This window comes from Diachasmimorpha longicaudata, chromosome 7 (genome assembly GCF_034640455.1).
Source record: "Diachasmimorpha longicaudata isolate KC_UGA_2023 chromosome 7, iyDiaLong2, whole genome shotgun sequence".
NCBI classification, from domain to species: Eukaryota; Metazoa; Arthropoda; class Insecta; order Hymenoptera; family Braconidae; genus Diachasmimorpha; species Diachasmimorpha longicaudata.
The window spans coordinates 3,489,075-3,502,636 of record NC_087231.1 but is presented as its reverse complement, the minus strand read 5'-3'; the positions used below and the strand labels follow the sequence as shown (position 1 = coordinate 3,502,636).

Sequence of the window (13,562 nt, the reverse complement as noted above, 5' to 3'; positions counted from 1 at the left end):
TCTTAGCATTTTCCGTTCCCATCTGATCATGTGATAATAATGTGACGCATCACACAATTTTGTCGCCCCACTGGCGACCAGGCAGGTATTCGCGGATCTTCAAAACTGACCAATAGAATTTATCACAAAAAACTTTCACCAAAAAAATCTAGCTTCTCTGATTTCAACGCTCAATGTCATCTCACTTCCGCATGACGAACAGTGAGAGATCGAGACGAACAAGAAGAAAAACGATAATGATGTCCTCATTACTTCTCGCTACTTCATCCCCCATTTGTCTATTGCAACCGATATTTGACGAATTCCCCTTGACAATAGTATCTCCATGTTTAGTGACCGACAGTAATGGTTGAGTAAGATGTTGACCAGTTTTTACTGGCCATTTCTGGTCCTAAAAACATTAAAATAATTCACAACACACCAAACACACACAGTGTTTTGTCTTTGACAGTCACAAATGTCAAAGACGCAACACACAAAAAAAAAAAATAACATTCGACACTTCAAGCTAAAATCAACCAACACTATGAGTTGCGAAGCGAGCAGAGTTCGTATGTATCCTCCGTAGCATTTAAGCCATCTTACTACGTTTTCTCATGTTTCTAAGCATTAAGTACAAACTCTGTCACCTGCAATGTACAATATCTATGATTTCGGCCAAATAAACGTGATTATATCCTATTCTAAAAAGGAGAGCCACATATCGTATCGAAAATCTCGAATCGAATCGAAATCTCGCAAAGATGTAGCCAGTATCCTATTGGTCGTTTAAATTTTAGGCGCTAATTTTAAAACATAATGTAAAGATCGTTATGATTCACCGTGAGAGAGAGATTCAAGTGTTGATCACTCACTCGCTATGATTCAAGTGTTGATGTCAAATGCTTTCGGACGAATCAAAGGTGAAGCAAATTGATTTATATGACAGAAACAAAACTCATCCTTCATTTTCCGCGCTGCAGCGTTCGGTCTCGTAAAAAAAAAAAGTGAGTAAGATGTTGCTTCGACGGACACTGAAGCTAAGCAACGTTTCGTTGGGTTAGTACTTGGATGGGTGACCACTTAGGAACACCACTCGCTCAAAAAATTGCTGAGCGAAAGGCACCGGTGTAAGAGACCCCCAGTATATCATTCTGGTCAGTGTGAGGGACGGGTGCGTTAAACTCTGCACGATCGGCCGATTATACGGTTTGGGATCTTCCCTGGTTTCTCTCTCAGGCCCAGTGCAAGTGCAGTTCGGGAAAAAGTCGGTCCCATGGCACCGCAGGGGATCGGAACGAAGTGGAAAAGCCCGATGGGGCTGGAGACGTGGCAATGACAATAGAAAAAAAATGTATCTCCGTGCTTTGCGAAAAAATCTATAAATCCCAGAAAAATAATAATACAGTCCTATTCATGCTAATGCATCATCGGCCCGGCGATATAGCGAGAATTTACATAAATTTACCAACTCGGTTGTGTACCTATGATGGATCACAGCTGTGACGTGCTTAGTTTGCACGAATTCGGTCGTCGCTTCTACATCAAAATGCATTCAATAAAATCGCCGAAATGTTTCTTTCACTGGAAACTCGCACGAAACCAATGTTTTCAGTCCAAAAAGAGTTACTGCTGGTTATAAATGTTTGTATGTCATACTGTTACAAAAAAGGGAAATTCGATGAGTAGTTGAGAATCAATTTTCAGTTCAGTGGCACTAAATGCCATTTACAGCGTAAAAAATCATTAAATTTTAGGTTTCCCGGAAAATTGACTAATATTCCAGACTTTGAAGTGACGCGAAAATTCCATAATTTGTGTATTCGCCGGCAAATTCTGTTAATACTTAAATAAAATGGCAAATCGCATGACATTTATGCGCTTAAATGACGTTCGGAAGCGCTGTTCTTCTAATTCAAGAATGTATCCATCAGATATATCTGATTTTCCCTCCATTTTCCGGGTACAATGGAACAAAAGTGATGCTATTTGAGTTCTACCGAAAATCGTGAATTTCCAATACCAAGATGTTCTGAAATTTCAATAGAATCGTGACCCAAAAGTTTCTCGAATTAACCCCGGAAAATCCAAAGAAAAATTTTCGACAGGGACCATAAAATTATTATTAACTATTCCGAAGGGCCAAGTTAAGGTAATCGTAGAGGGTAAAAGAAAAAAAAGCTAAATAAAGAAAATTCACACGGTACTCTAACGAAGGAGAGCCTCGGGGGAGTGACATTGGCTGGGTCACGAGCCGGCAACACCGCTAAGAATCCGCCAGCTTGTATTCCAGTTACACTACTTCACGCTTTACTCCAGGGCCGTAGCACTTCAAATTTTTTAAAACTCATACATCAGATATTAAAACAAAAAAGTTAATTTTAAAATGTGTTCATTATTGGAAGCATTAGTCCCTCGTCACTAGCAAGAGACAGAAAAAATATCTGTCTCAACATTAACTTTTTGTCGACCCGTAATTTATCCTTATCATGATCATTATCAGGTGATTAGACGATTGCAAAAAAAAATCTCCAAAATTAAATGTCTCGGTACAGTTGACGTTTCTTCACGAGTAGTCACCTAACGGCCGATTCATCGAATGATTCATCCAGAGTTCCTGTTGTACAGTCTATTACCTTCAAACATCTTGGATGAATCAAGCGCTCCGAAAGTTTCTTTTAAACTGTCGAGAAACATAAATGAACATTTGAGGAAAAATAAGCGAAGAGTGCTGTTGCACTGCACTATAATCCTCTTTTACTGATTAATTAACAATCTGCTTCCAAATGCTCATTTTCTACATAATGTATATCCATCATGTACATCATGTCTACTATTATGATTATTACACACAATTTCGTTTAAAGTGATAAAGCTGGATTTTCAAGTTAATTGAATTCTATCGTCATTATTGTTATTATTGTTTCGTTCTACTATACAAAGGATTGTCTTATGTAATCTTTAAATAAATAATAAAATATTGGATGTAAATAAGCTATCAGATCATTTTGAGTGATTTGAAATTTTTACTAATTACTTCATTTTATTTTAACAAGATTTATGTACAATTTTTATTTTCAAAAAACAACGAATTTTTAGATATTTTTAAATAAATTAAAATAACGATCACTGCCATTACTTTTGGTATCCAACTCGGTCAAAGGGACCTTCAAACAAATTTAGTAAGTTATCAGGTAATTAAATAAGAATTTTTACTCAGTTATCATGGCCCAACAGACTTTTTGAAACATTGAAATTAAAAATATTTAATAGATAAATTAAATCCTCATTGATAAAATTTTCTCTTTCCAGGAAAACCACCGTTAGTTTAATCATAGAAATTTTGGAGATTGCCTTAACCTCGAAGATATAGTATCGTCTCATGTGTCATTTTAGTCTCAACTATTTCATCGTTTTTGTCCACGACCGGCACCAAAGATCAAAAGCCGAACAAAGTGGAGACTATAACGAGATAAAGTCTCTGGGTGTCGTGACAAGAGGAGGCCATTCTGTTTCTTTCGAAACCGAGACGATACCCAAAGTGTCCCTTTTCTTGGAACGAAATGATTTTCTTAAGGGGCAATGGAAGCCCCTTCTCCATATACCACATACATAAACTTTTAAAATTTTCATCGGCGAAACGATCTTACCGATTCGATCATTGCACTGTTAAATCAATGAATTAGTATCACAAATTAAAAAAATCATTGCACGAGAAATCAATTCTAAGAATTTGTATAGACAGCATTTCTGTTTCGCCTTAAGTGGCCTTAACTTATCATTAGAGTCAAATTTTCAATCCCATGAATTTTTAGGGTGAAATATTTATTTTTCGAGAAACGAGATTTTATGTCCCCAATAATAATATTTTACCCCACAAAATAATGGATTGAAATTTTTATTGTCATGGTAAGTTACATGGCCACTTAAAGCGAAGTCTTGTCAGTCTCGTGTCCAGTCCTCGTTGAAGTTTCAACAATTTCATTGAAGCATATTGAACCCGAGCCAGATAAAACAATTTCTCACATTGAGAGATATTAAAAGCTGTCACTTCCGCAATACATGAGTCAATAAAAAAATCCGAGGTAAAATAATGGAACGGATATTGGGCTGTCTCGAAGATGGAACATCGCAGTCTTTCGAAGTTTGAAGCCATGACGTTTTGCCCCATGTCTACTTCTAAGCCTCATCACACGGCCCAGACTTTCCACGCGACCTGGTGAGGGCGCGCTATCGTGTTCCTATTCCATCCACCGCACGACCCCGTGGTGCAAGTCAAATGCGAAGAGCGTGTAGCCTGTTACCGCCAGTTCTTTACCCCCATTATAACCAAAGAGACGTGTATTTGTTTTTCTTTTGTACACATGTAATGTACCCACAAATCTCTTAACTATGCAATATCAAAGCAAAACTCATTTAATTCTCCCATTCACTCTCGTGTGCTTTATCTATTCATTTTCCTCTGGTTTTACAAACAAACCTACGCTATTAGTTTGCGAAAAGAATCGTATAGACTGGAGGGATGTTTTTTTTGTTCGTCAGGTGTACTGTGAAAAAAGAATGACTACCGCAAGTAGATAAAGTGAATAGTAGTGAACAGTGTTCGTTCATATTGTAGTATCGAATTCTGTGCATTTCCCAGGTGATTAGTCACGCTCACTTTTAGGGATGCAGTGTATGGACTGAGAAAAAAATATAATTTTGCCAATCTTGTTTTTTTGGACAAATCAATGCCCAGAATTTCCATCCCTTCAAATAAAAGTTGTCCCGGACTGATTTTCGTTTTTATACGAAAAAATATTCAATTGGCAAAATTATATTTTTCTCTCAATGTGATCTATCGTCTGGCTACTCTTCAGTTGAATCCATTCGGATGGAATAACTGTTACCCTTTGGACATCATCGATTTCCCATGTCTACCGACTACATTCGATCAACTGTTGAAAATAATCCATGTGACATCATGCTGATAGACGTATCGTACATATGAGTTCGATATTTTTGCGATACGTTTAACTCACACTTATCAATGTACAAAGACAAACAGGCTTTGTGTTTGTTCAAGAGCGAAAAAACCAGTACGAATTCTGAATACAGAGTCTTTTCAAGTAATGGAGACTTAAGAATATACGACAGAAAGTATCTGCACTTTAAATAAAAGCAAAAAAGGAGAACAGATAAGAGGATAAATAACACAAAACGTGAGTGGAACTGCTTTTAAAGACAGGGAGACTCATCTGATAGCCTCGCGAAGACGGTCCCCACATCATTCCCAACCACTTCTCATACTATCGGGGCCTTACGCGCATGCGCACACACGTCATTGCCGTGTATTTTTCGTTGGTACGTGTATAGTATCATGATGATGACCACTCTCTTTCTCACCGGGGCACTCCTGAAAACAAAATATATTCAACTCACCGAGAGTTCCTGAGAGTAGGACGAACAATGCAAGGGTCCCCACGGGCCTCGCCCAGGCCCATCGACCACGATTTTCCATCCTTCCGTTGTGATTCATCTCCTTTTACTTCAATAAATTAGTTTCATGCGCTTTACCACGCACTAGGGATCCTATTAAATACGATAATTGCTATTCCAAACTCCTTCGATTCACCGGATTTAAAAACTCGCGAATAAAACCGGATTGGGATCGGTCACTCTCTCGATCCACAATTTATCCAGTTTTTTCGTTAACTATGATCATGATTAATCCAACTATGATCGTCACTATCGAGTAATCACAAAGCACTCCATGTATTGGTAGAAATAGTCATATTCACCACTCGTATTCAAATAAGTCACTAAAGCATCAGGCGATTTTTGTACCGACGCTTGGAGTGGTAGAGACGCGCTTTACTGAACTGAGAACACAGTCGCGCACTGGGTGAAACACCGCTGAATACACGACGCTTCTCCTCCCACCCCGCACCCGGCGTCCAATCCGACGCAGTACCAATAATGCTCGGAATTCCCACCCCACCCCGCAACCCGCCGTTAGTTTTGCGGTCCCCACCACGAGATTTCTTCCACTTCCAGTCACTCTAGGGTTCACAAACGGATCTCCGATGCTCAGTATTATGTGCTTCGGTACCTACTCCCTATCTTTCTCGGTCTCAAGCTGCTTTTACACCAAGAATAGCATCGCGGACATACCGGCGCGCAAACAGTATAGTCTGGGGAGTCTCCCCACTACCTGGAGACGTAGGAACTACTTGTTGATTGTTCAGGAGCGTATTGCCAAGCTTTTACCCGGAGAAAACTTCAGGTATGTTGAGCTGGTTTTTTGCCGCCATTTTTCATTAATTATTTTTTATTGATAGTCGGGTAATTGAGAATTTTTGTCTGTATTATTAATTGTTTTAGGGAGAAGTTTAGGGGATGTCTTGGGAAAGAGCAGTGAATGACCTTTTCGTTGGAATTTTCAATGGATTTTGGCGGTTTACACGAATAATTTTAAGGAAAAATCGATGATTTTTTTGGAAATTGTAAAGATTCCAAAAATTCTGCTGCAATGAGAGAAGGGATTCCTAAAATTCTGCCAGAAAGAGGGAGAATTTATGATTTGAAGTGGGTAAATAAAAAACTTCGACTGAGGATGTCTCGTTAAAAAATCGGGTAATTTATAAATTAAATATTTTGTTTTGTTCTATGGGACGAGATTTAGTTGTGATGATGGCTAAATTATAGAAATATATTTTTGAAGGTAAGTTAACTGGAGTATTAACTTGAGAAATATTTGAAAAAAAAAACATGATCAGGATTACATTTTTGCGCAACAAAATTCTGACTTTTTCAATTTCTTTCTCCTCCTCGTCTCCCCGATTTTATCCGCTGTTAAAAAATTGAGCTTCGTCCAGTTGTATCATGAGTCTGAGTATAAAAATGAAAATACGATGCGTTACATTTTGAGATTTTTATGAGCTTTGTTTCATATTTCACGGTTTTCAGGTAAATTGTTTAGTTTGTGACATAAGCCGTATTTATTTATGGACGAAAAAAATACCAGCAGAACATCAAAGCAGAGGATTGATCACAAATGGAGAATGAATGAAACATTACAGTGCAATGACAACTCTGTGTGATAATTCTCTCTTCTTCATAATTCTACGTTGTGGTACATTACCACAATACAGATATTTTCAATGGGAATAAATTTAACAGAGGACTTCTGTTAGCTGACTCATGATATTCCAGTACGAAAAATTCTATGATAAATGTTTACGTTAGGTCTTATGTGATTTATATTTTTTCATTTTCAGTAATTAGTTTGAATAATTAATAGGAAATAGAGTAGCCGTTATGCTGAATTCACCTATTTAAAAATTTCAACAGTACACAAAGAAAATTAATCGTCAAATCCGAAATTTAACACGTAATTGACACGATTTTTAAACTTGTAAATTATGATTTTGAAAAGGTAAATTACGATTTCGAAAAATGTAACTTAAGAGGTCGGATCTCGCGAATTATGTTTTTTTGGAACGTATAATACGAGGTTCACCATCGTGATTTAGACTTCTTACCCCGTCATTTACGAGATCTCAATCCCGTAAAATCCTTGATCGATGAAATCATAAATGCAATTGAAAAAAAAAAAGATTTTTATTGATATAAAATCTTTACGTTTCAGATGATTCTGAATCATCTAGGTCCAATTTTCGGCGACATTTTTTCTAAAAGTTTCAAGACAATATCGAAAATGTTGCGAAAGACGGTTATTAAACCAATAAAATATTTCCAAATTTCAAATTGCGCAAATTTTCAATTAGCGATCTGCAACTGCAAAGATTCAGAGTAATTTGACACTTGCACATTTTTTACTGGTTTAATAGGAGTCTTTCGCAATATTTTCGAAATTGCCTACTTGAATGTTTTTTGAAAAAATGTCTCGTAAAGTTGAAGCCAGAAGATTCAGAATGTTCTGAAACATCAAGATTTCATATTGGCAAAAAAAGTTTTTTTTCCATCCCATTTACGATTTCATCAATTAAGGATTTTATGTGATTGAGATCCCGTAAATGACGGGGAAGAAGCGCAAATCACGAGGTTGGACCTCGTAATTTACGTTCCAAAAAATGGAATATAGGTCAGATGTGGTAATTTACATTTCCAAAATCGTAATTTACGTTTTTTTGAAACGTAACTCACGTTTTCAAAATCGTAATTTGCGTATCTAAAAATCACGTAAGTTACGTTTTAAATCTCGTATTTCACAATTAGTTTGTTCTATGTGAGGGTGATTTTTGTCGAATAATTAACGACAAAATCTCTCGAAAAAATATCAATAACTAATTAGAAGGTTCAATCGTGACGTTTGGACCCAGTAGAAATTCATTCTCCCGTCGTGGGCCACGTGAGCCTCTTGACATTTGACTCTCGCGAAATTTAATTTTTTCCCTGTAGCCCTTGTGAGCGTTGTGACGTTTGATCGGCATGAACTGTGATTTTCCTTCTTTTGATGTCGAGTCCATGAGCCGCTGGACGTTAATTATTCAATCACTCATAATTGTAAAAATTGTTGCAAAAACCCTGGTATCCTGGTCAGTACTTGACGAGGCTCACAAGGTTCACAATGGAAAGATTGAATTTTACGAGAATCAAACATGACAGGACTTATAAGGGCTGAAAGCGAAACCTTAAATTTCACGATTCACGATTTCACGATTTCACGATTAAGTCACAAGACTCATTGGGGCCATGAGGGGAATGACATTTCACTAGGGTCAAATGTCTCGTTGAACCCTTCAAGTAGATATTCCAACATAACGATTTAAAATTTGATAGATCTGTAGCCCTTATCATTAGTTATTTCATATTCTTTTGCGAGATTTGCTTTAATTTTGTCACCAATTGCTATTCCAAAAATTTGAATCATCCGTTTAGGTCGAGGAATGGTCCCTGAATTCAGTCGATGTTGAAATATGTCGATATCTTACCACGAAAATGATACTCAGCAAATTACCTGTGGAGTTTTCGTTTCAGGTTGTTTCAGAGATGGCATGACTTGTACCGAAAATGGATATGACACATTGGACCACTGTTTACTTCATAAATAAAAAAATATGCTGTTAATCCTCATTCGTTTTTTGTTTGTGGATAGTTTGGATAATTGTTTCAAGATGTAGGGCTGATGTGACTGATTCAATTTATTATTAATTAATCAAGTTAGTGTACGTACCACCAACAAATCGGTAAGAACATTTTTAAAAAGCTTAACAGTTCCTAAATGATTGGTAGAGGTGATGATGGAAGACCAAATCATTTGGGGAAGAATGAAATGTCGAGAAGTAATCGATATCGATAGGCTTGTAGGTATGTGGTATTCCAACGAATATAAAATAGCCCTCATCTCTGATAAATGTTTGAAATGATATTATTTAATTTGAGGGTGAGTTAAAAAAGTACCAAGTTCAATGGTTTTGATACACAATCACAATAATGATTAATATAAATTATATGTCAGCAAAGCAATAATGAGTAATTTGCTGAATTTCTTGCAATGAACAGTGTAATTTGGAATTTGGAATGAAAATATCAATGTGAACTGATATTTTCAATCCAATCAATGTGAATTGATATTTTCATTCCAACTTGGGTTGGTTTAAACACGTTTTGAACGTTCGAGAGATTTTTGAGACACAGAAAAAGAACGTGAAGAGGGAACGAGAAGCACTTGACAACAAAATGAAAATTGGGAAAACTCTAACTGCCGAGAAAATCAAGGACAAGTTTCTACGTGAATGTTAAACCAGAATTGAGTTCGAATAGCCAAATGAAAGTTATTCCTAAGTGAATGAAAGCAGTGAAAGCCGAATCATACACCCAAAAGATCAGCTCTAATTGCGAAAGGAGAAGTACATGGTCCATCATTTAATAATCATGTGAACATCCCGAAGGAACTGGAATTTAACTGGGAGTAGACACTCTCAAATTTTGGTTTTTAAAATTTTCATTCCCCCATCATTTAACATGTTAATATTTTATAACAAACCAGGACAATACCATAACACTTTTAGAGATATTTTTAAAGTGTAATAGCACTGATTTTTCTGTGATATTTTCATTCTATAAAAAGATAGTCTTTGATGATTCTAGTCTTCATTAATTTAAATGATGCTATTTCGTGGTGAGCGTCACTTGTCACAGATTTCCGTTCCTAAATTCACAATAATTTCTAGTGACGATGTGATCATGTCCCTTAAATTTATAGTATTCCAAATAATTGTTAATTGAAGAATAAATTTTGAATAATGTCATTCCGAAAATTGATTTACATTTATTTATTCACGTTTTGTCCTCCACCAGGATAAATCAGGAATGAACGATTCAAGTTTATTCGTATATTTTTAAGAATTAAGCCCCACGCAATCAAAAATGGCGTTTTGTTACAAGCAAAAGCCTCAAAATTATTGTGCGATGGATGCTGTCAACAAGAGCCATGGTCTTCGTACGGATCTGGAGGAGACAGTCAGTCAAATGGAAAAGCGCCATGGTGAATTGACGAATCGTCGTCGTTATTTAGCAGAAAAGATCATGACTTTGGAGAAAGCAATGCCTCTTCTTGTCGCTAATAAATTTTGGAAGTGTGGACAAAGGGATAATACTCCTTGTAAGAAGATACAGGAATTTGTTGATCAGCTATCGCCATATCCTTACCCAAATTTTACTGACAAACTTCTAAAAGAGACGAATGGAAAATCGCAACGACTAGATGAAGAAACGAAGCAATTGCATGTAGGTAGGATAATCCTCATATATAATGCTAGGCTTAAACATGTCAACGCACTATTTTCTAAACTCGATAACGCGGTTTTCGAAAAACGCCTGCATACAGAGAAATATTCAGTAGTAATACCCCAAGACCTTCAAAATTATCGGATATTTCCCTGCAGTTTCTCTGCGTAGTGACGAAAGGGATAAGTTTTGCAGTTTAAAAGCGCGAAGCGCGAGGGTTTTCTGCGAAACTTATCCCGATGGGTGCTACTCAGGGAAACTGGAGGAAAATATTCGATTAATTTTCAAGGTCGAGGGGTATTTGGCTGAATTATTTTTTTCATTCCAATTTCAAGCAATAAAATGTGTGGCATTTCACGTCATATGGTATGGTTTTTCACTCGTAGTTGTGGCTTCCAGCGTATATTTTCTGTCGGCACAAAATGCAGAGAATTCTTTCCAAATTGTGGCTTTTCTCTTCACCGTATTATTAGGAACATTTTTTTCAATTTTTTGATCAATAATCTCCAAGGATTCTCCTTCAAATCCGCTCATGTCGAGGTAACGTCTTTGAACTTGATTTTTTCTAATGACAGTTTTGGGGTTTGAAACGCGTACAAATTGTTTATCGGATATTTTCATTGCTCAGCAACAAACAGGGAAATATTCGAAAAATATCCGAAGTTAAACCGTTTTACTTGTACCACGTGAGGGGAAATGCCACCGTTTGATTGGTTGAAATTGGGATGAAAAAATAATCTATAAAAATTGTAGTACGGGTACTGGAAAATATTACAATCCCTCGAGTGTGATTCAATCTAATATTGTTAAGATAAAATTTCTGGGGATCTCTGGGGATCTCTGGGGATCTCATCCTTGGACCAAGCTGAACTTTCCAAGCTTTATTCAATGTCTCATTCCCAGCGTATCCCACATTAGGCCCAAAGTACGACGCCACTCTAGAAACAGGCTGGGCTTGCCTCGGTTCAAGCCTGGCACAGGCTTGGTCCAATTGTTAATTCCCACCTCGATTTTCGTTCATCTATTTTCCCTGACCTTCACTTGTGACAATAAATGAGTGCAATGGATATATAAGGTGGCCCTCTTTATTTTATCGTTCATCAGGATAAAATTATAGAAATCGATATAAAAATAGAAGAGACCGGAATGGAATTGGAATCATTACTTCTCATCAACAATGAATTGGATCAAAAAATCAAGTTCTCTGAGAGTAAAGCAGTGGAAAGAGAACAGCTAGCGAGTGCATTTCCTGATTTACATGAAATTGATCCTGAAGATGTCGCGTGTCTTGGTCGAATTCGGCAACTGGTACAGCAAGAGATACGATTGAAAAATTGTATAAGTTCACTTGAGGATCGAGAGACTCGTATGCAAAACCAACTAAATCGTTTGCTAGTCGCCAAAGAAGGATCCAAGCAATGCCTGAGCAAATGTTCAGAAAATTCAAGACGACGAGGCAATAGAGTTAGTATCTTTTATACTTATATTGAGGATGTCCATCCAAGTAGGTACGTCAAATGATCTATTTTGCTTAGCCTCTCGAATAAACGGTGCATTCATCATTATGCATTAACGCTGATTTTTTAATAACGAAAAAGAAAAATTGTCGCGATAATTCCAAATAATGTTTCAAATTATTTTGATCGATTTGTGTCACTTGACTCTGGCAACGCTGCATGTTGTTGATATGGTTGACACATGAGTCTCTCATAAACTCATCTAACATTTTCGTGAGGAAGAACTCAATGAAAGTCATGCAGATTCATGACTTGCGTCAAGAGGAGGGAATGGGAAGGGCCTTTTGGCAAAAACTGGATCCAAGAAAGCTTTTCCGAAAGTGCCAGAGGGAAAAAAACCTCTGAAAGATAGGGGTTGAAGGGGGATATACGTCACAAAGATTCGTAAAACTGTTATTGTTTATAAATCAGTTGATTTAAATATTTGAAACATTTCACACCCGACAAATTTACGGTCATGTTCGAAATACGGTGTAGTCAACTGATAGTCTCGTTTAAAGAGTCGACTGCACCTGTACGAAGAGAAATTTCGAATAAAATTTAGTGCTTTAAAGGGTGAAACGTAGGACGAAATGACAATCCCACGACTTTTTAGGTCAAGTTTTGATGGAAAAATTAGACTTGAGAGACTAATTTTGGTGATAAATAACCCTTCGTCCCTCATTTCACCCCCTGGACATCTAATTTTCACCTTAAATTTCTGTGTGGGCAGGTTTTTCCCTTGTCCTTCGGTGAATGCGGTACAGGGGGTTGGGGGATGGGGTGGGTATAAATCGTAAACACTCGCAATAGTATACGAACAGATTTTCTGTTCGTTTATTAGATCAAGTTTATATATTTATATTTAATTTACATTGATTTACATCATTTACCCCACATTTTACGATTTACAGAAACTTGGTAAATCGCAAAATCATCCAATGTTTGGAGTGTATTCATCAAGTGCTCGCGATGATATGTGTCACTGTGGTAGTGATGAAAGTTTTTTTCAAGATAATCCTTCAAGTGAGGATGACTCCAACTCCAGTGATGGTGGCAACAGTGAAGAATACTGGGAATGCTGTGACTGCCAGGCTAGTTCGGAACCCAATACTCAGAATTCTGGTTGTGCTGCCTCAGTAATGTCTCGCAAGAAGTAGGATAATTAGATTCATCTAACGTTATTAAAATGTTGACCTGTTGGGAATAAGACTGTTTAGAATTTATTTCCCATGATCGTCCTGGAGTATACCATATCACATGTGGATTTACAGCCGCACAACAGCCAGCGTCATAAAAATCACATCATCATCGCATATAGTATTTAATAGTAATTTAATAGTTCGAGGTATT

At 37.0% G+C, this 13,562-nt stretch overlaps 2 protein-coding genes across 19 annotated transcripts in view; one reads left to right on the top strand and one right to left on the bottom strand.

Annotated features, from left to right (window-relative positions):
- Positions 1–5,836, bottom strand: part of LOC135164652 (DE-cadherin) — a 48,368-nt gene extending 42,532 nt beyond the window's left edge. The window contains exon 1 of one of the 2 annotated variants that reach the window (XM_064125214.1): positions 5,401–5,836. In XM_064125214.1, coding sequence (XP_063981284.1) covers positions 5,401–5,497 — 97 coding nt within the window. In that variant the 5' untranslated portion in view covers positions 5,498–5,836. The remainder of the gene's footprint in view (positions 1–5,400) is intronic. The other variant, XM_064125215.1, reaches the window with a different exon arrangement.
- LOC135164674 (uncharacterized) lies at positions 3,910–13,369 on the top strand. Of its 17 annotated transcripts, none has more exons than XM_064125263.1 (6): positions 6,012–6,244; positions 6,343–6,546; positions 6,644–6,682; positions 6,928–10,713; positions 11,818–12,177; positions 13,124–13,369. In XM_064125263.1, the coding sequence occupies exons 4-6, from the start codon at positions 10,354–10,356 to the stop codon at positions 13,367–13,369; spliced, it is 966 nt and encodes a 321-aa protein (XP_063981333.1). In that variant the 5' UTR covers positions 6,012–6,244; positions 6,343–6,546; positions 6,644–6,682; positions 6,928–10,353. The 17 variants fall into 17 exon arrangements, with proteins under 17 accessions (XP_063981325.1, XP_063981341.1, XP_063981340.1 ...); XM_064125262.1 differs by having other exon boundaries at positions 6,638–6,682; XM_064125268.1 differs by having other exon boundaries at positions 6,343–9,149; positions 9,217–9,291; positions 9,616–10,713.
- The last annotated feature ends 193 nt before the right edge of the window (positions 13,370–13,562 follow it).